The sequence below is a fragment of the Anolis carolinensis genome, chromosome 4 (assembly GCF_035594765.1).
Source record: "Anolis carolinensis isolate JA03-04 chromosome 4, rAnoCar3.1.pri, whole genome shotgun sequence".
Lineage (NCBI taxonomy): Eukaryota > Metazoa > Chordata > Lepidosauria > Squamata > Dactyloidae > Anolis > Anolis carolinensis.
This window is the reverse complement of record NC_085844.1, coordinates 17,541,967-17,565,701: the sequence shown is the minus strand read 5'-3', so window position 1 is coordinate 17,565,701 and position 23,735 is coordinate 17,541,967. Positions and strand designations below refer to the sequence as shown.

The window sequence follows — 23,735 nt, the reverse complement described above, 5'->3', positions numbered from 1 at the left end:
ATGCAGTTTGATACTTTTTTAAAACAGTCATTGTTCAATGATATATAGAATCATGGGAATAGTAGTTTTGAAAGTTCCTCGAAGTAACTTTCCTAAGCTTTCCCTTTCGTAACGTTCTGTTACCAAGCCCAGCCCACTATAATATATAATATTATTTAATATATAATAATTATTACATATTGTATATACATATAATATTCATAATATTGTATTGTAATACGATATACAAATAGTACAATATAATAATATTAATTATGTAGGGTTGTTGTATGTCTTTCGGGCTGTGTGGCCATGTTCCAGAAGCATTCTCTCCTGACGTTTCGCCCACATCTATGGCAGGCATCCTAGGATGCCTGCCATAGATGTGGGCGAAACGTCAGGAGAGAATGCTTCTGGAACATGGCCACACAGCCCGAAAGACATACAACAACCCTGTGATCCCGGCCATGAAAGCCTTCGACAACACATTAATTATGTAGTATATTTTACATGTAATATTACTAATAATATTACAACATATTGATATAGTACAATATAGTAATTTATTGCCAGTTTTGTATTATGCTAATAATATAATATTGTATGTAAATTTAATTTGTAAGCTGCTCTGAGTCCCCTTCGGGGTGAGAAGGGCGGCATATAAATGTAGCAAACAAACAAACAAACAAATAAAGTGTACAATACACTCGGAAAGTAACGTTGAATTGTCACTTTATATTCGTATCTCTATGTTAAAAGGGAAAACGCTCCCATAGAGAATCGCGGTCAAACGTAGAGCAGCGTTTCATGTGAACCGGAAGTTTAGGTTGTCTGCAGCTTGCATTTTGATCGAACTCTATGTTGCATCTTTTGCTATTGAAATGCACAGACACATGGTTCAGCTGCACTGTACAACTAAAGCAATTGGACACCTCTTGAAGTGCCATGGCTCAATGCTATCAAATCCTGGGAGTTGTAGTTTGGGGAGGCACCAGGCAGAGACGTTATAGTGAAACTATAACTCCCAGGATTTACATAGCATTGAATCACTGTAGAATTAATGCAACTTGTTACCACTTTGACTACAATAGTTCAATATTATGGGGTCGTGGGAGTTGTAGTTTGGCAAGGCCTTGCGCCTTCTGTGCCAAAGAGTCCTGATGCACCACCCAACTACAAATCCCATGATCCCACAATATTGAGCCCAGTCAATTAAAGTGGCGTCAAACTGCATTAATTGTACAGTGTAGATCAGGGGTCCCCAAACTAAGGCCCGGGGGCCAGATGCGGCTCTCCAAGGTCATTTACCTGGCCCCCGCCCTCAGTTTGATAATATAATATTTTAAAATCATTTTTAATAATATATTGTATGGACATATAATATTGATAATAATCTTATATTGTTTTACAATATAATATTAATAATAATAATACCCTATAATAATATTAATTATATGTTATATATTACATATAATATTACAGTATAGTGGTATAGTTCAATATAGTAATATATAATGCTTATGCTAATATTGTGCTATGCTAATAATATAATATATTGTATGGACATATAATATTGATAATAATCTTATATTGTTTTAAATATAATATTAATAATAATAATACCCTATAATAATATTAATTATATGTTATATATTACATATAATATTACAGTATAGTGGTATAGTTCAATATAGTAATATATAATGCTTATGCTAATATTGTGCTATGCTAATAATATAATATATTGTATGGACATATAATATTGATAATAATCTTATATTGTTTTACAATATAATATTAATAATAATAATACCCTATAATAATATTAATTATATGTTATATATTACATATAATATTACAGTATAGTGGTATAGTTCAATATAGTAATATATAATGCTTATACTAATATTGTGCTATGCTAATAATATAATATATTGTATGGACATATTATATTGATAATAATCTTATATTGTTATACAATATAATATTAAAAATAATACCCTATAATAATATTAATTATATGTTATATATTACATATAATATTACAGTATAGTGGTATAGTTCAATATAGTAATATATAATGCTAATATTGTGCTATGCTAATAATATATTGTATGTACATACAGCTGCTCTGAGTCCCCTTTGGGGTGAGAAGGGCGGGATATAAATGTAAGAAATAAATGTAGTAAATGAATAAATAAATAATTTTAGACTTAGACTCGCCCAAAGTCTGAAATGACTTGAAGGCACACAACAACAACAATCCTAATTCACTTGACTATCTATCTCATTGGCCAGTAACAGGCCCACACTTCCCATTGAAATCCTGATAGGTTTATGCTGGTTACAACTGTTTTCATTTTTAAATATTTTATTGTTCTTTCATTGTTGTTGTTGTTTTGCACTACAAATAAGACATGTGCAGTGTGCATAGGAATTTGTTCATTTTTTTTCCTCCAAATGATAATTCGGCCCCTCCACAGTCTGAAGGATTGTGGTCTGGCCCTCTGCTTTAAAGGTTTGAGGACCCCTGGTGTAGATGCTCTGAGACCCCCCAGTGGCACAGCGAATTAAACCGCTGAGCTGCTGAACTTAATAATAATAATAATAATTTTATTTTTATACCCCGCCACCATCTCCCCAGAGGGACTCGGGGTGGCTCACAGATGTAAAACAAGCATACAGTGGTATCAAATACAAAAAACACACAAAATTAAAAGGCATAAAATAAAATCATTATAAAACACATAAAACACAGCAATAAAATCATACAATGGACTGGGCAAAGTGCACTGAGTGAAACTTGTAAACATGAAGGAAGTTAAGGTACTATAAGATCATGGGGAGAACCTTAAACTGGGGTGAACTCTGTGGCTATGTCGAGGAGTTAACCAACAAGTACAACTGGTCAGAAGTAACCACTAGTATAAGGGTTTAGCGTACATAACTTGCTGGCCAGAAGGTTGGCGGTTCGAATCCGTGGAGAGGGGTGAGCTCCCGCTGGTAGCCCCAGCTTCTACCAACCTAGCAGTTCGAAAACATGCCAATGTGAGTAGATCAATAGGTACTGCTCCAGCGGGAAGGTAACGGTGCTCCATGCAGTCATGCTGGCCACATGACCTTGGAGGTGTCTATGGACAATGCTGGCTCTTCGGCTTAGAAATATAGATGAGCACCAACCTAACGTCAGGGGAAAACTTTAACATTTACCTACCTTTGGCAATAAAGGCATTCCTCCTATGCATGGGTGCCTTCAAGTCACCTGTCGACCTATGACGACCCCATTTCATAGGGTTTTCTCAGGCAAGGAATACTCAGAGGTGGGTTTTCCTGTTCCTTCCTCTGAAGCTAAGCCTAGAATTCATTGCTTATTATGGGAGCCAGATTTTCCCCAGATGGGTGCCTTTGCAGAGGCCAAGGAAGTGGTTATCTGGTTTCAAAATCTTAGTCCAGTGCTTAAGCCAGTATACCATACTTGGTTTTCTTCAGCCAAGAATATTCAAGAAGTGATTGCCATTGCCTACCTCTGAATAAAGACTACAACACCTGGCATTACCTGGCAGATTCCCTTCCAAGTACTTTCCAGGCCTGACCCTGCTTAATTTCCCAAGATCAGACGGAAACTGATGGTCTCAGGGTATTTAGAGGTGGCCTTTAAAAATACAGCCCTGCTGGGTTTTTTTTTAAAATAAATAAATAAATAAAAATCTGTAGCTTTACAAGTGTTCCCTCACTTATCGCGGGGGTTACATTCCAGGACCACTCGCAATAAGTGAAAATTCGCAAAGTAGGGACGCTATATTTATTTTAATATTTATACATTATTTTAGTAGTTATACACTATTTAAAGTCTTTATCAACCAAGAGTTTGTTCATAAATCGTCTCCTTCTTCTCCCGTTGCCACTTGGGCTCCTTTTCTCTCCCTTCGACTTCTCCTTCCTCCCTTCCTTAGGCTGTAAATTGTAATTTTTTATGATTTATAATATTATTTTAGAGTTTATCAAAAAATTGCGAAACAGTGAACCCACGATAAACAAACCGCGAAGTAGTGAGGGAACACTGTATACCGGTGCTTCTGAGGAAGTACAGTGATAACCATTAAAATTCATGCTAAATTATCAATCAGTCTTAAAGGCATTTCTAGATTCCCCATATTTTAGGTCTGCATATCATAAAAGGATACTGAGAAAAAGTAAGGCTTTCCATTCGTATGAACCCATTTGTTTGTTTTCGCCTTCAGAATGGAAAAGGAAACATGGGCAAACTTCAGCTCCCCAGGTGTTTTGGACTGCAACTCCCACAATTCCTACATTCATGGCACTCCTTCTAGTACTATCACGTCATCCGCACCCATAGCTGTGTAATCAAAAAAGAAACCTTAAAAATTAGAAAAGTCCTAAAAGAATATTGCATCAGCTCTGAAAATGATTCCATGCTTGCAGAATCAATAATGTCACCACATTCTGCACACTGACACAGCTGTACAAAGACCGGTGCCATGTTCCGCCTCCTGATAAATAAAGACACAGAAATATCCCAGTGTTTACTCATTTTCTATGAACGTTTACTCTGTAAAATGGTTGGTCATTCAAAGCTCTAAGCTTAATTCACAAATCAAAGAGCGGAGGCTGTGAAACCCATCTTTAGGCTGAAAAACATACAGTATTGATACAAGCAAATAAATCTAGCGGTCGTCGATCCTCATTCTGAATAAATTTTTTAGAAATGCAAAGTTCTAGCAGAATAGAAATGTTCTGTATTAAAATCCGTATCCTTCCCACTTTTTGAAGTGTCATTTTACCAGTGTCATTTACAGTGCAGAGCATCTGCTAACTGCAGTAGTTTAAAAAGAAATAAAAACTTTGGCACAAAGTCCAATTCGTAGAGCATGTCCGGATTGGGAGGGTTTATGTATATCCAATTCGCTTCTTTTCCCTCCTTATTCACAGTAAATAAGAGCTTATAGAACTTTTTCCTTTGCCAGTTTTCCCCAAACTTGATTTCACTTTGAAAAGCCATAAAGGAAGAATAAATTTCAGTCGCTGTCAACAAACAAACAAACTATACTTACTATGGGATTCATCACCCAAAATTATAAATATACAGAGGAAACAAGTTTAGAAATTTGCTACATATTTATCTCATATCTTTACTAGCATCATGATAATATCAGTTTCGTGACAGTACAATGTAGTCATTGCAAATACAAATTTGGAGAAATAAGGTGTCTATTTGTATGGATTGTGGGAGGAAATAAAGGCTGCTGGAGTTTAATGGGAATACAGCTTGTTTTGTGATTTTTCAGTGCAATTCTTTCACCCTGTATTACCTCCCCAATTTTTTCCCATGGAGAATAGGAGAAGATGGGAGTTGTGTCTTCTCAGGAATTTGGGACGAAAGCCACTTTGGACGTCCTGTGGCTTGACTCGTCGTAACGCCCAAAACTTTGTGCTTGAAACGCTATTGTTTTTTCACTCAATTATGTGAGCTGTAAACAAATACAAGCCAAGACAAATTTCCCACAGTCTTGTCAGGCCAAGGAAGGCTTTGCAAGGATCTTTTTAAAAAAAAAAATGAACAGAAAGAGTATTACTATCAGGAGGTTTTGTTGAATCAAGAGCCAAAACGCTTTCATCTCTGGAAAGGGAAGCATCCTACCAAACATCTGAAGAGGCATCAAACGGTGCATCCACACTGTAGAATTTAATGCAGTTCGACAGCACTTTAACTGCCATGAGTGCTGTAGTTCATATTTAACAAGTCAAAATGAATACAAATATGGAAGTCATGGGCTAGAAAACATGTTGATTCTACTCTGAGATGAATTTCAAGGATTCCTTTCAACCCATTTAGGGTTTTTTGAGCGGTCCACATAGACATATTTGACATACTTGCAGGTGTTTCTTTTAAAACCACAAAGAGGAAAGCGGCATTCCTTAAAATGAAACTCGCAATGAAAATAGACATTTTCAAAACTCAAACTATTATACTATGCAACACGATTTTTGTTCCCAGGTTATAAATGCCATTTTCTAATTGGTTCTATCATAAAAACATGGAAAAGGTTTGTTAAACTGCAAAAACTGTTTTGCAAGACACCCTGCAGCAAATTTTGCTATAGTTTTTCAATTAATATCTCATTGAGTCTCAATCAATTCCACATAATTTGTGGCAACTACAAAAACAAAGTTTCTAGAGTATAACAATTACTTTCAAAGTAAGTAGCACACAATCAAACAGGAATAACATTTTCAAACCAGGAACAGATTTTCTTTCCAGATTTTGTTACATAGTGTTATGCAAACAGTCCACAAGACACGTGTTGTCCTCTATTCCTCTTACATGCTAGTTACAATGAGTGCATCTACACTGTAGAATTAATGCAATCTGACACCACTTTGACTGATATGGAATCTTGGGAGTTACAGTTTTACAGGGCCTTTTCTGCCAAAGATTGCTGGTGGCTCACCAAACTGCAAAACATCCCTTAGAATTGAGCCATGGCACTGAAAGCGGTGTCAAAAGGCATTAATTCTACAATTGCAATTGCACCTTATGGCCCCATCTAACTGCCATATCTGCATGCAGATTAACTGCATTGAACTGGATAATATGGCACTACAGACAAATATAATCCTGTTCGAAGCAGTTCATCTCCATTCTGAAATTGGATTATATGGCAGTGTAGATCCAGCCTTTGTTGCCAAAAACATCATGGCACTATGATTGCACCAGAGCTTGGAAGTAATACATAAAAAATAATATTGCTCCCCAAAGCACTATGTTATGGCTAGTTGCTTCCTTGCTATTTCTTTAACATAAACCACGCTCCATTGTTTTTGAAGCACTGTGAGCAGTGTTTATTCAATATTTTAAAAATATTAATTTGGGGTGCCTCTGTGGAAAACATTTTTCCAATTTGTTATGTTTTTCAAAATACTTTTTTTGGTAAGTCAGGAATGCAGTATCGGTGCACTGTTAACAGGGAAGCATTACATCTTACATGTTGTTCTAGGTATTTACTGCTGCTTTGAATTTCACAGTGCCATTTTCATGAGCAAAGGCTCATTATGGATGGGCTACGAACCAGAGATAACGCTTTATGACATTAAACAAAAAACCCATGATGAAATCAGGTGTTTCCACTAATAAACTGGAACTTGGCCTTATGAAATACTACATAAAAGACATTGGGAAAAGTAGTTGTCGCTTTCTCACATCAAATGCAAAACAAAGGAACCAGAACTATCCAGTTCTAATCCTTAACTACTGTTTAAGATCTTAATGAGCTAATGGGGAATATTTCCTAGGCCCCATTCACACTGCATTACAATCCAAATTATCAGGCCAAATAATCCAGATTATCCACTTTGAAGTGGATTATATGAGTCTACACTGCCATATAATCCAGTTCAAAGCAGATAAACTTAATTTTATATGGCAATGTAGATGAGGCCTGAGTCAATCTATAACTTTCATCACCAGATCACCATGGCCAATATGATATTTTGACCACTGATGGGAATGCTTGTTACAACGTAATGCGGATACAGCACCAGATCCCTTGTGAATATAGATAAGAGTCCAATAGCCAAGCTAGTAACTGCATGTTCCCATACCTCCCTACCTTTATTCATATTAGCTGTACTTTAGCTGACTTTCACATAGGAGACCTCTGAGAAACCACAACCTGGAAACACATAATGGAGTGTAGATATAGTGCCTGATCAGTGTTTGAACCATGGTTGCTGCCAGAGCTTGGAAAATGTAATTTTTTGCATTACAATACCAGAAATTCCCAACTAACATGGATAGGACTAAGTTTCCGGAACAATATTTTTTCCAAGCTCACTCCGATTGCTGTGTATGCAATTATTTACTATGATTACTACAACAAAAGAAAAAGGACACTATCTCTGAATTGTGCAGACATTCCTGAGGCTGGATTTAGATTCAACCATATCATGGATCTACTGTATATACTTGTATATAAGTCAACCTCATGTATAAGCCAGGGGCAAGTTTTGGGGCTAAGCGTTATTCTTCAAAGAGTGAAGTACCAGTGCCATTTCCCTATCCAGGCATAGAAAAAGCTCAGTGTTTCTTTTAGATTCTCCCAGGATGGAATAAGTTCTCACCTTTTGTCATCCTTCTCAGCACATGGTTCCTTTTTTGGAATAAGAGTTAAAGTACAGGTATTACCGTACTCGAGTACAAGCCGAGGCACCTAATTTTACCACAGAAAACCTGGGAAAACTTATTGACTTGAGTATAAGATAAGGGTGAGAAATGCAACAGCTACTGGTAAATTGTAAAATAAAAATAGATAGCAATAAAATTACATTAATTGAGGCATCAGTAGGTTTAATGTTTTTGAATACTTACATAAAACTATAATTTAAGATAAAATTGTCCAGCTCTGATTACCTATATAGTTGAGTATAAGCCAACTAGGACCCTCACTTGAGTAGAAGCAGAGGGGGGCTTTTTCTGCCCTGGAAAGGGTTGAAAAACTCAGTTTATACTCAAGTATGTATGGTACATTGACACATGGAAAAATCAATTCAGTTTTTGCAGGGTGATTTTTTTGACATAAAAAATCTAGACGTATACACGAGTATGTACATTAAATCCAGTTGTGAATCGCACCCACCAGATCAGTTGTCAAATGGTAGTTTACATATACATAAACCCCTTTGATTCAATTCATGACTTATACATATAAGGCAGGTGTGTTGGTAAAGTTCCAGTATTGATTTATGTAGTATATGCAGTGTTTCTGTGTCCTAGAATATTTTTAGACCAATTCCAGCACCAGTTGCAACATTTTATTCCCACTCTCAACTTTTAAAAAAGACATTTTGGAACAAAAAAAGTTTTCACTTCTTTATCTATTTATGGAATAGATTGGCATTTTTGCTTTAAAAAATGTCCTTCAAACTTAAGGATCACCTCAGAAAATCTTGCTCCCAGTTTGAAGTGTACTTCTGAAAGAGCCTTACTGCAAAGCCAAGATTTCACTACAAACATTCCCCATAATAAATGGAACAAATGGGTCTGAAGACAAACAAAACGAGCAAAACCCGAGGAAGTTTACTGTGAGAACTCGTGCTTCTTTAGACCAGTTTGGAAGACCATTAGTGTAGCTAGTTGTGATTAGCAAATAGGGTTGCCAGATTGAAAACTGGAGAGGGTTCTTGTGCCTCTAATGGTTGTGTAGAAGAGAGAATTACAGCAGACACAACCAGGAAACAAGCAATGCCTGCCGAAATTCCCTCTTCTGCCCAATGAACAGGAACTTTGTTTTCATTCTGCCAAATGGTTTTAGGCCACGGTTTTCAGGGAACCAATATTACATTACTAACAGACCAAGGAGCAGAGCATACAATCACCAATCTGGCTTTTTTGATTTTTTAATGAATTAAAGTGTGTCTCTTTCTGGGCATGCATATGGAATTAAAGATATGTAAGGTCAAGAGTTGAATGGAAGAGAAAAAAACGCTTGAACTATGCTACAGAAGTAATCGATTGTCTTAACCCATCACCATGAAGGACAGTTGCTACCACTGCAAAAGGCGGCAATGAGGCAACTCTGAATGGCACAAAATAACTCTGCAACACCCAAAGCTGGAAAAGCAGGAAAGGTGACTTTTTCAGATCTTTTATTAACTCAAGCACTGGTTCGCTGGTAAAAATGCATCCACTACCATCCCAAAATGGAAATGTACTTTTATGAATGTGTTGCCGTACTTCCTTCTTCGGTTCATAAATCAAATCCAAAATTCCTATGCTGCGAGATCAGCATTTGTGATTGAGATTGGTTTGCCAATATAGTTTTCTGTATATAGACTTTTCTAGTGGCCAGAAAAGGAAGGGAGCAGAAAGAAATCTCCAATGCACTACTGCACAATCACAAGTCTGGCCAATGAGACAGATCATTGCTTTCCCTACTGTGGTCATTTTTGCCTTATGCTACTTAATGAAGTGCTCTTGTTCCCATTCACCCTTATGTGATAACTTTTTGTACACTACAATTCTAGCATGAGGAGTCCACTTTAAATCCATTGCTCCATCCTGGGATTTGCCGTTCAGGGAGGAGGATTTAGACTTCTCCACCAGTGTTCTAGTAACTCCATCAGGTTGCAAACACCAGACTCTCATAGGATGGAACCATAGCAGTCAAACTGGAATCATAGTGTTAAAACTGTGTTGTGTGAAAGGGCCCCTACTCTCTTCCACTGTTTTTAGAGTTACATAGTCAGGTTTAGCGGATGTGCTTGCCTGGACTTAAACCAAGGTGGGAAAAGTGTGGCAGATATTACTGGGCTGCAACTCCCATCAGCCTTACCCCATAGGGAAGGATGGGGAGAGCTGTAACCAATAACATATGGAGGGCCATCCTATCAGAAAATAGGGCAAGTTTGGGTTCCTTGGCACAGTGTTCTGCTGACATTTCATAGAATCATAGAATAATGAGTTGGAATAGACCTCATGGGCCACCCAGTCCAACCCACTGCCAAGAAGCAGGAAATCGCATTCAAAGCACCCCCGACAGATGGCCATCCAGCCTCTGCTTAAAAGCTTCCAAAGGAGCCTCCACCACAGTCTGGGGGAGAGAGTTCCAGTGTTGAACAGCTCTCACAGTGAGTAAGTTCTTCCTGATGTTCAGGTGGAATCTCCTTTCCTGTAGTTTGAAGCCATTGTTCCACGTCCTAGTCTGCAGGGCAGCAGAAAACAAGCTTGCTCCTTCCTCACTATGACTTCCCCTAACGTGTTTTTATACATGGCTATCATGTTTCCTCTCAGCCTTTTCTGCAGGCTAAACATGCTTAGTTCTTTAAGTCGCTTCTCCAGACCCTTGATCATTTTAGTTGCCCTCCTCTGGACACATTCTAGCTTGTCAACATTCCCCTTAAAATTGCAATGTCCAAAATTGGACACAGTATTCCAGGTAAGGTCTGACCAAGGAAGAAAAGAGAGGTAGCATGACTTCCCTGGATCTAGACACTATACTACTGATGCAGGCCAAAATCCCATTGGCTTTTTTAGCTGCCGCATCACATTGTTGGTTCATGTTTAACTTGTTGTCCATGAGGACTCCAAGGTCTTTTTCACACATACTGCATTTGTATCTTTGCATTCAATCTTTTCTGCCTATGTGGTGTATCTTGCATTTGTCCCTGTTGAACTTCATTTTGTTAGTTTCAGCCCATCTCTATAATCTGTTAAGATCGTTTTAGATTCTGCTCCTGTCTTCTGGAGTATTAGCTGTCCCTCCCAGTTTGGTCCCGTCTGCAAACCTGATGATCGTGCCATCTAGCCCTTCGTCTAAGTCATTAATAAAGATGTTGAACAGAACCGGGCCCAGGACGGAACCCTGCGGCACTCCACTTGTCACTTCTTTCAAAGATGAAGAAGGTGTATTGGTGAGCACCCTTTGGGTTCATTCGCTTAGCCAATTACAGACCCACCTAACTGTAGTTTTGTCTAGCCCACATTTGATTAGTTTGTTTTCCAGGTCATGGGGGACCTTGTTGAAGGCCTTACTGAAATCCAGGTTGAGAATCCCAACACAAGGGATGGCAGCCCCAGCCAGCCTTTGCCTTTATTTTACTTTATAGTTGCTTCCATCCTTGCTTTTGCAAGGCAGAAAGCAAAAGGCATCATCTCCTAACACTCAGGCACTTCTCCATTAGGAAATAGAAAATTCCCCTGGGATATGGTCAAGTAAAAAGCTGTTTTTAATGGGCTGTACTTGGCTTCAGGTAGCACTGCTACTTTCAGTGATCCATAAAGACCAGCTCTGGTCCTTTCAATTTCATTGCCCTGCAATCCCAGAACAAGAGACACATGAGTCTGGTTCTACAGCTGATGAGTTTGGACCCTCCGCAGCCAGAAAGGGCAGTGAACAGATCTGGCCAGCATTGTTTCAAAACAGTGAGTGTGTATGTGTTTTCCAGCTCTTCTGCTTCAATGAAGGAAACAGGCTATATGGAATTTGGGAAGCTTTCTCGTATGGAAACAACCCTTTTTGCCATAACCATTTCAAGAGAACTGCACAATCAAAGACAAGTTTTGGTATTGGCTGCATTAATGGTGTCTAGTGTTCACATCTGATATACACTCATTAAGTTTAATATAAAAACATACTTTAGACCCAAGCCCCTTGGACACAGCTAGAGAGACACATTCAGTAGGACGTCTGTAAACCTAGCACACAGGCTCCATGCCTAACAGAGATATTCCTTACCTCTATTTTCCTAAACACGCGCACTCTCGTTCACACACTCAAGCAATTGTCACCCCTCTATGGATTCTGTCCTTTGGTATCCTTTATCCCAACCCATCGTGCTTTCCTCTGAAACTTTTCTTAAATGCTTGGCTGGTGCACACTTTTACAAGAATAGCCAGTGCTTTTTTTCATTTGCAGAAATTTCCCTTCTGCATTTGGAAGAAAACAAAACAATTTCCAGGAAAAAAAAAGCCCCTCTGTGCTTCTCCGTCCTTAAAAGAGATTTTTGGAATCAAAACGTAAGGCAATTAAACACAGCATCTCTTAAGCAACGCATCCCTTTCAGCAGAAATGTGGAGGAGAGCCGAATCAACGGAGGCGTTTGTAATTCCAAATCCCGACCTTGCTTTTCCATCCCTGCTCACCGAGGAACTTAAGTGTGCATTTGCCGCACAAGCAAGCAATCTGTTTCCTCCTTCTGGGCGAAGTGAATTCTAAAGTGGCCGCTAGAACTGGAGGGTCAGCACCAGTCATTTGGCACCACACAGCAACATGACATTCCCACAACCTATGAAAACTTACATGTCAGTCTGATTTTGAGAGCTTCCGCCTAACGTGCCGAGGGGGTTCCCAATTGTCACTGTCGTCTGTTTCTTCGTCGTCGTCGTCTTCATCTTCCTGCTCGTCCAGAACCTCCTCCTCCTCTTCGTCCTCCTTTTCCTCAAAAAGCTCCAGACCTAGTTCAGCTCTTCTCTGCTTTTCCCCAAACCACTCTCTGACCTGCTCATATCCCATATGCGATTTGGCAACCAGCTCATCAAGATCCTGTTCGTTAAGAAACTTGTGTTTCAGATAATAATCCTTAAGGATTGCTTTTCCAGTTTTAAACTTAATGACGGGCGTCCTGTCCCAGTGTTTGATCCGCTTGTTAAACCTCTGTCGCCCACGAGGCCTTCCCCGTCCTCTTCCTCTTGGTCTTCCTCTCCCTCTCCTCCTGGAATAGCCTTGGCCATTCATACCACTTGCCTTGGCCCCTTGGTAGTAGTAGTACCATTTCAAGCCACCATTTTTCCAGGCGTAGCGGGTATCTCCAAACCAACTAACAATCTCTGACCGAGGAAGCCCCGTTTCTTCTGCCAGCTTGTCATAGTCTTCCGCAGATGGCCACTGAGTCTTGATAAAGGACATTTTGAGCATATGTAACTGTTCCGGCGACTTTTTCACCCCCTTTCCAGCCCTTTGTGACCCAGCTCCTTCTCCTCCAGATGACTCTGCAAGTGATGCTTCCTTCATGCTCCCCATATTGCCTTCATTCAGTTCCTCACTTTCGTCACCTAAGGCGCTGGATTTCTTCTGTTCGGCAAACCAAGCATCGATCTCCCGCTGAGTCAGCTTGGTTTCTGACCGTAGCCTGTTCAGCTCGTCATCAACCAGGAAAGGGTTGTTTTGGAAACTCTCTTGGAGTGTTTTGAGTTGTTCGGCTGTCTTCTCCTTGAATTTTTGGAGGCTAAAATCAGAGGCATTCCCCAATTGTTTGGGCTGTGGTTGCGTCACTGTTGAGGGCTCGTTGGTTTCATCGCTTGAGTCAATGATGATAGTACAAGAATCGTTGCTGAGATGATTGTAATGGTTGTGCTTTGAGTTCCGCTGGTTGTACCTGGTATCGCTAAACCACTTTTTGATCTCTCCTTTTGTCAGGCCTGTGATTTTCATGAGCCTATTGATCTCAGAATCAAGAGGAAAGTGGCTTTTCAGGTAGCTGATCTTCAACTCTGTCAGCTGTTCCTTGGTCTTCTTTGTACGGCTCCCAACTGAATCCACGCTGGCTGCCACCACCTCCGATTTGGTAAGTTGCGGGGCTGGGACAGCGGCAACTTGCTTGGTTTCAGTGACAGGCTGGGTGGCTTGGACCTGGGCTTTCTGCAACTGGGCATGGTTTGGGACTCCTGCCACCGTCAAAGCTATTGGGGCGGTTACCGGAAGTGTCCCAGCGCCTGCAACTTGCGCAAGCACTAGGCCTGGCTGGCCAACAATTTGGCATGTCTGCAGAATGGAAGGCAGGCCGTTGCCACCGGCCGAAATGTGTGCCGGAATAACCGTAATAGTCTGAGGGACAGTGTGCACAGTGCCATTGAACTGCTTCCTCCGTGCTTCTTCCACTTCCTCTGGAGTCCAGCTCACCCCATGTTTCAGGCGCTGGGCAGAGAACCAGATCTTGATCTGTTCTTCAGTATATTTCGCTTGAGTTGCTAGAAGCGTGATTTCAGACACCGTCGGGTAAGGGAATTTGTTGTAGGTGTTAAGCAACAGTGGGTTGGTATCCAAAGCAGTGTTGTAGGCCGGAATGCTATTTATGGGAATCAGGACTTTAGAAATTAAGGTTGAGTTCTGCGGAGAGGCTATAGTAGTTATCACTTGTGCAGGTTGAATAACAGTTGTAGGATTTACAACTGTGCTGATTGTTTCTGCAGCCGGAGTAGTATTTGCACTGGACTCTGAGACCGTAGTAGCTGGTTTTTCAATGACTTCTTCACACTCTGGGTCCGTTTCAGCATCTTTTTCCTCCACCGGACCATCCTCTCCTACAGTGTGGAAAACAGCAATTCGTTTGGTTTCATTCTTATTTTTCATCATTTTCATGATTGGGGTTTTGCTAATTGAGATGCTGGACAAGGGGCCCTCAAAACACTCAAATTCTTCAGCTTTCTCCTCCTGCACAAAACTGCCGTCAAACGTCAGGTCATTCACCGTTTGCTCAAAGATTGTCTTGTTGTTGCGCCTCACCATAGTCAGCTTGAAGTTGTCCTCTCCGGGGTGATACTTGACATTATGCTCAGAGAGAGAATCATACCGTTTAGTCACAAACTTGCATTCGAGACAGACGTAGGAGGAACTCAGCACCACATTGGGATGCTCAGAATCCACATGGAAAGTAAACATGTTGAGATCTGCAGTCTGAAAGGCGCAGTATTTGCATTCGTAGCCGCCTTCGATTTTTTTGTTTTGCTGATTGTCCGAGTCCACGCACTCGTGAGAGTCCTCGTCGCTTGACATGCTAACTGCTGGGGTGAGTACAGGCGGCCCTTCGTCAACATCAGACGCCACTTCTAGGTCCGGATCCGGCTCACTGGCTAGGACCATGCAAGGCGTTGTGGATTTCCGCTTACTTGCCATTCTACTGCAGTGGAAGCACAAAACTGGCAAACACGGAGGCAGATCCTGCCCTTTCAGGCGTTTCCTGGGGCTTGACTTTGAGTGCTAAATCAATGCATGGTGACTTCTCAGCAATTAGCTGGTTAGCATCATTTTTATAGTGCAACTAGGTAAAACAGTAACTTGAAGTCCAAGGGGTGAAAGGACGAGTAATAATTTCTTAACATCTGCGCCGGTCACCTGTATTTTAAAAGACAGAAAAGGGGGGGGGGGGGAGAGATGTTTCAATATATTTTTCTCCCAGTCATTTCAACTGAAAAAAGCATTTCAGCCCCATACATACTGGTGAGAGCCACACTCAACATTCAGTATACTGTTCATGTAATGTGGCACCATCACCTATTTCATTATTACCGGTAAGTAAATATACAGCAGCACCTCCATCCCCTGGCCCGTTTGTGGTTTTTGACTTTTGCAGATTTGATTAAAAATGTTGTATCTGGGAATATCTAGAACCTCCAGTATGGTCAACTTCCCTCCAGTCTTGTTGGAGGACCTAGTACAGAGGTTTCTAAACATTTTATGGGGGCGACACACTTTTTGGGCATGCATCATTTCGCAACACAGGAATTCAGTACTACTAGCAAAACGGAGGTTAAGCCAACCCCTTATAAAGAGATACGGACAACCACATAAATTGTAATAATGAAATGTATTTGGAAACTGTAATGAAATGCAAATCATGTGTAGTTCACATTTAATCAGCCCACACATTGCCTTGCCAGAGAAAGAAAATATGCCACGCAGATGAACAATAAAGAACAAGTAGTTTACTCTTTGTAGTTCACAACAAATTTGCAATCATGTGGTCAGTGGCATCGACTCACTTAATGTCCTTTTATGAAAGATTTAAAAGGGTCTTTCTCTGTCCGTGTGGAGAATCTCCCTCCAGCAGCTCATGAAGCAAAGGCTCTGAGCACCTGAATAGCTCAAGCCTGAAAATGTAAGTACAGCAGAGTCTCACTTATCCAACCTTCACTCGTCCAACGTTCTGTATTATACAACGCAGTCTGCCTTTTAGTAGTCAATGTTTTTGTAGTCAATGTTTTAAATACATTGCGATGTTTTGGTGCTAGATTTGTAAATACAGTAATTATTACTACATAACATTACCATGTATTGAACTGCTTTTTCTATCGATTTGTTATAAAACATGATGTTTTGATGCTTAATTTGTAAAATCATAACGTAATTTGACATTTAATAGGCTTTTCCTTAATCTCTCCTTATTATCCAACATTTTCGCTTACCTAACATTCTGCTGGCCTGTTTATGTTGGATAAGCGAGACTCTACTGTATCCAAAAGTCCCAGGATCATCCAACTCCCCGGGCATGGCCCAGCCAATCAGCTTCATGCACCTTATTTTACAGTTGATACACACACATTAACTAATTTCTTACAGGCTCCCACAGAAACAACTTATCTCATGGAAACGTTAACTTACATGTCAAAAAAGTATGTATTATTGCTTATTTTACATAGACTCATAGGCTTCTCCATATGCCATCTGGAAGCTGGTATGCAACAATACTGGGAGACTCAAGTTTTGGAACCACTGGGGTCAACCAAGCCAAGCATATAATAAAAAGGGGACAAGAAAATCAAAACTTCTGGCTTACTTCTGCACACTTATTGGTCAGCATTAATTGCTAACAAAACATAGACATTTGTCCTCTATGAAATAAACGGTTAACAAACAAGCATCATAGCCAAACTCCTAGTTGTCCTAATTTCTCCTTAGTTAGCAGAATATGCCAAAGATTTCTATTCTGCAGGAGGTTGTGTCAACTTGACACCGTTTGCTGTGGTGTCAGTTTCACCAGAGGACGCTTTTTGTATTGCTGCACACATGAAATTCAGCTTTTTGTTTTAAGATCTGGGCCAAAGGGAGGAAGAAGCCTTTCAGTTTGCTTGCTTGTTTGCGTTTTGTGGTTATTACTCAATCTCTCCATCTGAAGTGGTCCAAAGAAAAGTACTCCAAGCTCAAAAGACTTTTGGCTGTTACTCTAGAGCCAGTCTGTACTTGGGCCAAGTCAAGAACCTACACACACACACACACAACTAATTTAATAGATTAAATATTAATCTAAAAGGCTCATGCCTCCACAAGGCAATCTTTTTTTTTGGGGGGGGGGGGGGGGAACTAACTTTGAAAAATTAGTTTTTTTGGATTAAATTGTTTGGGATATACAAACCTATGTGCCTGCTGAATTGTGGGAGATGCAGTCCTAGTACTACATATAGGGACTTTATATGCTCATATTCAGCAATGGTTGAGTGAATATGGCAGGTCATGTTCTACCCAGGGGTCCTTAGGAACCCATCTCCATGGGCAAACATTGAAAAACAAAAAATCCCAAAGCAGAGTTGGCCAGAAAAATAAGATATTTAAAATATTAAATAGCATTATAAAAAGCTCTGCGAGAGATTTAGGCACCCTAAATATCTGAAGGTCCCAGAACCTGTCTGATCTTGGAAGCCATACAAGGTAAGGCTTGGTCAGGACTTGGATGGGGGACATCAAGGGACTGCAAGCCATCTCTGAGTATACCTTGTCTACTAAAGGTAACTTTAAGACCTTTCTATTTAAGCAGAACTTTGGTTTTTAACTGGTTTGATAATGCAGTGGGTAAGTCTGACAATTCATTGTATTACACTAACTGGTATGTTTCCTGGTTGGCATTGAATACTTACCATATATTGGAAATGGCCAAGTCCCCTTGGGGAGACAGGGAAGTCTATAAATAACGTTTATTTTACATTATTTTATTTTATAAAGTTTTAAAGTATGTTGTATCTAATAGTTTTTAACTTTTTTCAATTTCAGAATGTTTTATCTATGTTGTTTTAATGTAGGATGGGAGATGCTGTAGGTCCTTTTATGTGGGAAAAGTGGGATATAAATAAACCTACAAATAAATAAATATGAGGCAGCTAGAAAAGCCCATGCCTATTCTAGGCTTTATCAATAGGAGTATAGTGTTGAGATGGAAGGAAGTTAAAGTCTCCTTCTACACTGCCATATAATCCAGATAATCAAAGCAGATAATCCACATTATTGTATGAGTCTACACTGCCATATAATCAAGTTCAAAGCAAATAATCTGGATTTTATATGGCTGTGCAGAAGGGGCCAAAGTCCCATTCTACTTTGCTTTGGTCAGACCTCACATGGAAGACTGTATCCAGTTCTGGGAATCACAGTTCAAGAAGGATATTGGCAAGATGGAATGGGACCACCTGCATGAAGAGTATGGGTGTTATCAATAAATCTCAGCCTCCTCTGTCTTCTAAACCTCAGGAGTATGCTATGTGCACAAAAACTTGCCTAATCCACCTAGAAAATATTCAGAAGCTGGGCATGGAGAGACTAAGGCTGAATCGATGTGGAGAAGGTTAACCCTGGGTATGTCTGGCCTGCAGCTGCCTTCAATCCAGCTCATACCTGCTGAATATGGGGTCAGTTTCCTGATGTCTCCAGACTGGCCTGTCCCCTTGTCACCACTGCTGCTCCCCACTGGCCACGGAGAGCTTAGCCATCACCAACTGCATCTGCTGATGTCAGAATGGGGAACCTGCATAACTAGCAAGGAGAGGGCAGAGCATCTTGCGGCTTTTTGCTTGTTGTCTGGGTTCCCCATTCTGACATCACCAAATGAAACCATGATGGCAAAACACTTGCGGGAAGCTTTGCAGCCAGAGGGTCATTCCAGTGGTAGTGACACAGGGATGATCACCAAAGCACGAAAGGTGCAGAGACCAGCTGTCCAGATGGCAGTAAAGCCACAGGACACTCCAAGGTTTCCTGGAAACTTCTGAGTATCCCTCAACTTTGCCTAAAGTGGAGGAAAACTGGGTTAATGGCAGAAAACCCAGGATATTCATCGGAAGTTGGCATACATTGTATACAAAACCTGCACCTGATCTGAGGAAAGTCCAGATTTATTTATTAATGTAGACAAATCATATGTTTCCATGCAAAAGGTCCCAGGTTCCATCCTTAGTATCTACAGCAGTGGTTCTCTACCTGTGGGTCCCCAAGTGTTTTGGCCTACACTTCCCAGAAATCCCAGCCAGTTTACCAACTGTTAGGATTTCTGGGAGTTGCAGGCCAAAACATCTGGGGACCCACAGATTGAGAACCACTGATCTACAGGGACATTCAAATCAGGCAAATTGACGATCCTCCAGCTAATATTGAAGCAGAACTGTTATCATAGCCAATGGTTTGCTTCACTGCCTGTGGCTAATGAATTTTTGAGTCTAAGCACCTCTGAAAGGAAAAGGAACTCATCTAAAATACGATGTCCACTGGACATCTTCCAAAAGATACCTGCCTATTAGAGTAGACCGATCTGAATTGGATAACCATTTCACTTGACACAGCTTCTATTTCTATATATGGGATCCACCAAACTTTTCTCTTTCACCATCGTCCCCTTTTTGAATAATTTCCATTTTTGTGGTTTTTCACATGCTGGGGTGGCTAGTGAAGGACGCATTTTCTGCTTTCCCCTTTTCTCCCTGTTTTGCAGCTGATGCATGCTCAGTAAGGGATGCTGGAGACAACTTCTTTTATACTATTGCAGGGAGTCAAAAAGCTGCAATAAGACTGACTAGAGAAGAATTCCATCATTTCCCAGCTACAGCTTCATTGCATTGTTTACAGCAGACCTGCTGCAGGAATCTAACGCTAAGTGAAAACATTAGAATAGAATCATAGAATCATACAGTTGGAAGAGACCTCATGGGCCATCCAGTCCAACCGCCTGCCAAGAAGCAGGAAAATCGCATTCAAAACACCCTGGACAGACTGCCATCCAGCCTCTGATTAAAAGCCTCCAAAGAAGGAGCCTCCACCACACACTGGGCTTCCTCCATGTCCCACTTTGTCTACTGTCTTACACCCTTCTTTTGACTCTCAGAAAAACACAAGTAGCTGCTTTATACTGAATTAGACAAGAGGACCATCTGGTCCTGTGATATTGAATCTGACTGGCTCTGCAGTATTTCAAGCAACAGCCTTTCCTATCCAACTTTTGATGGGAAGCCACTTTGAGAGCCTGGCAGCTTCCCATCAAAGCCCAACCCTGCGTAGCTTCAGAAATATGAAATCATACTGTACAATATTAATTCTTTAGTTAAAGGGAAAGGGGCTGTACTGATTGGATAAAGCGGTAGGAAATTTAAGCTATATAGCAATTTGAGGAAGAGACATAATAGGAGAGGTCAGATATGTGGTCAACGAAGTTCTGAAAGTATGAGATGATGATAGAATTGTGTGAGAAAAAAGACGAGATTGTTGTAGTTAGTTTGAGATATAGCAAATGCCTGGAAAAGCAAGACTAATCAGAGAGTACATCAGGTGTAGCTAGCACAAACATTACCTGTCACAGTGTCCAGATGTTTCTTCAGAGGCCGGTGACCTCCTCCAATTATACACTCATTTTATGTCTACTTAGAGACTCCAGTTCTTTATTTCCATCTCTTCCTGCGGACAGAAGGAGGCTCATCTTCTACTGTACACCCACCAGGATGGAAGCATTGGATATTCTGAAAAAGAAAAGTACATATGCATTTAATTAGAAATATTATTGACTTTGTTATATAATATAATCAGTCCTTCTTATGGTGACTATAAGGTGAACCTACTGCAGGGTTATATTGGCAAAATTTGTTCAGGGTTTGTTATTTGTCTTCCTCTTAGGATGAAATAGTATGATTTCTGCAGGATCACAAAGTGGGTTTCTAGGGCTGAGCAGGGATTCAAACTCTGGACTTCCAAATTCCAAACCCAACATTCAAAGAATTATGATATACTGGCTCTTCGTTGTAGACTTTGTTGTGTGTCTTCAAGTCATTTCCGACTTGTGGCAACCATAAGGTGACCCCATCATGGGGTTTTCTTGGTCAGATTTGTTCAGAGGGGGTTTGCCTTGACCTACCTCTGAGGCTGAGAGAGTGTGACTTGCCCAAAATCACTCAGTTTGTTTCCACAGTTGACCAGAGACTCAAACCCTGGTCTTCAGAATCATCATTCAATGCTCAAACCACAACACCACACTGGATCGACCTGTGGTCAAAGACAACTCTGAAGATCAGAGGTTGAGATTATTTCTCCAACAATGGGCAGTTTCCTTTATATGGAAACATTATAGGGGAAGGGGAATGGATAGTTTGCAGTGGGCAGGACAGTGTTGCGCAATTTTGGGATTGCGCAGCCATCCCTCCTTCTCTCACTAAATGAAATTGAAAGCCATGGACTCCCAATTCCACTTGCAGGTCTATATACAATTCTGCAACCACAACACAGCTACCCAAAGAGAATATCTTGGCACAGTTCAAGTTTATGAAGTCCCTAGAATCCATACTTCTTTTATGGTTTCAAGGCACTTTTGAATATGTAGTAGAGTTGTATTTGGAAAAGGGAAGCTTGGTTTTAAACCTTGGCTTAGCTATGACTTTTCATGGGCTTGGGCTCATAAATGGTCTCCTTCTGGCTCACCTAACTCTACAACAGGCATGGGCAAACTTTGGCCCTCCAGGTGTTTTGGACTTCAACTCCCACAATTCCTAACAGCCGATATGGGAGTTGATGTCCAAAACACCTGTAGGGCCAAGGTTTGCCCATGCTTTCCCTACAAGATTGCTATCAGCACAACTACAGTCCCGCTATGGATCTCTCTCTTTGGCCCCTTCCACACAAGCTGAATAAAACCCCACATTTTCTGCTTTGAAATTGAATATATGACAGTGTGGACTCAGATAACCCAGTTCAAAGCAGATATTGTGGGATTTTCTGCCTTGATATGTTTGGTTATATGGCTGTGTGGAAGAGCCTTTGGACACGAATGTGACAGATTTAATCCAGGTCACTTAGTTTACCTTCAGCCATGAAAAAAGGCACACAAATCCCATCCCCCTGTGAGCCACTCCCTCCCATGCATTTTGTTGGGTGCATACAAAAACAAAAATAGGGGGAAAGGGATTCCTTATTTTTTGCAGCCATGTATTTATATTAGTGCCAGGTAAAATAATTTTGCAGTAAGTTTCTTTATAGAGCAGGTTTGAACCAAAGGAGGAGGATGGTAAAGACTCTTATCATCTCAGTCCTCTTTCCATCACAGGACCTACATTTTGGCTAAACCGTCACATCTTGATTACACCATTTCTCAATTCCTTCTGAATCATTGTAAGGAGGACAAACAATAGAATTGGAGAAAGCATTGATGAAAAAGCACAAAAATCATGCTTAACATTGGCTCCCCATCACAACCAGCATTTCCTCTGGATTTGGAGCAAGAGCTTCAATGTGTCTTTTCAAGCAAGTCGCCTCCTTTTGTTGCTCTTCCTCTGCTTCCCCCAAAACAGCAACAACCAAAAACTGGAGTTCGTGGGAGACAGAACTGGGGTGTCTGAAATCCCTTCTCTCCCAGTTTTGTCAATCTTTTAAAAAATCTTTTGGGGTGCAGCCATGTGCCACCAATCTCTCCCAGAAAGGAGAAGCTCTAAACATGAATGGCTTGGAAAGAAGAATCAAAATACTAGTGGGTTTTTCGCCCTCCCACCAGTTATTTTCCCCCTCCATGTTTCAAGCTGTATGGACATTCCAGATCTAGAGAGAGACTCCCACATCCCTGGCCCCATTCCTAACGCTGCAGATCACTTGGCCAAAAATATATGTATTTTTAAAAATCCCCTACCTTTGCAATGCGTAAAGGCTGCCTTTTAAGCCCTCTGCTTCTGCTTGCTCAGTACAAGTCCGCCATCTTGCATTAAAAAAAATTACTGCACTTTTTTGGGGGAGAGGAGGAGGAGGAGGAGTGATGCTTTGTGAACTTTGAACTGGCACTTTTTGGAAGACCAGCCCAGCTCTGCAATCCGCGTTCCCAATGCAGCTTGCACTGGAGAGGTCCCCATTCAAAGGCTGATTTCTTCTTTGTTTTTGTTGTTATTATGAAAATAGGAAAAAAGGGGGAGAGGAAAGATAGCAGCGAGAGAGTGCGAGTGTGTGCAAAGGCAGCAGTCAGTCCCACAAGAGAAACAAGCAGGAAGGAAACAAGGGAAGGGAGGAGCCAAAGCCCCAGCAGCTCTCTGCAAAAGGGAGAGAGACTCTGCCTCTCAAGGTCCCTGCTTAGCCAACAGAAAGCAAGGGCCTGATTGGATCCAGCGAGATTTCACCCTGGCCATTGGGAATGGGATCCCTTGCAGGCACACACAAAAAAAGGGGAGAAAAAGGAACGAAGGAGGGGAGAAAGAGGGTGTTCCTCCTATGAGGTTCCCCAGAAAGGAAGCTGGAGAGTGGGAG

At 40.8% G+C, this 23,735-nt stretch overlaps 1 protein-coding gene across 2 annotated transcripts; it reads right to left on the bottom strand.

The window, feature by feature from the left end:
- Positions 1 to 4,522: 4,522 nt before the first annotated feature.
- Positions 4,523 to 23,532, bottom strand: zhx1 (zinc fingers and homeoboxes 1). 2 transcript variants are annotated; one of them, XM_003219401.4, is made up of 3 exons: positions 23,131 to 23,532; positions 20,815 to 20,980; positions 4,523 to 15,605 (listed from the first exon to the last, which is right to left on the bottom strand). In XM_003219401.4, exon 3 carries the CDS (start codon positions 15,384 to 15,386, stop codon positions 12,798 to 12,800), a length of 2,589 nt encoding a protein of 862 aa, XP_003219449.1. In that variant the 5' UTR covers positions 15,387 to 15,605; positions 20,815 to 20,980; positions 23,131 to 23,532; the 3' UTR covers positions 4,523 to 12,797. The 2 variants fall into 2 exon arrangements, with proteins under 2 accessions (XP_003219449.1, XP_062836120.1); XM_062980050.1 differs by lacking the exons at positions 20,815 to 20,980; positions 23,131 to 23,532 and adding an exon at positions 18,873 to 18,970.
- Between the last annotated feature and the right edge of the window lie 203 nt (positions 23,533 to 23,735).

What these genes read in the sequence shown, in the direction of transcription:
- zhx1 (XM_003219401.4), bottom strand. Translation starts at nt 15,386, where the DNA reads ATGGCAAGTAAGCGGAAATCCACAACGCCTTGCATGGTCCTAGCCAGT.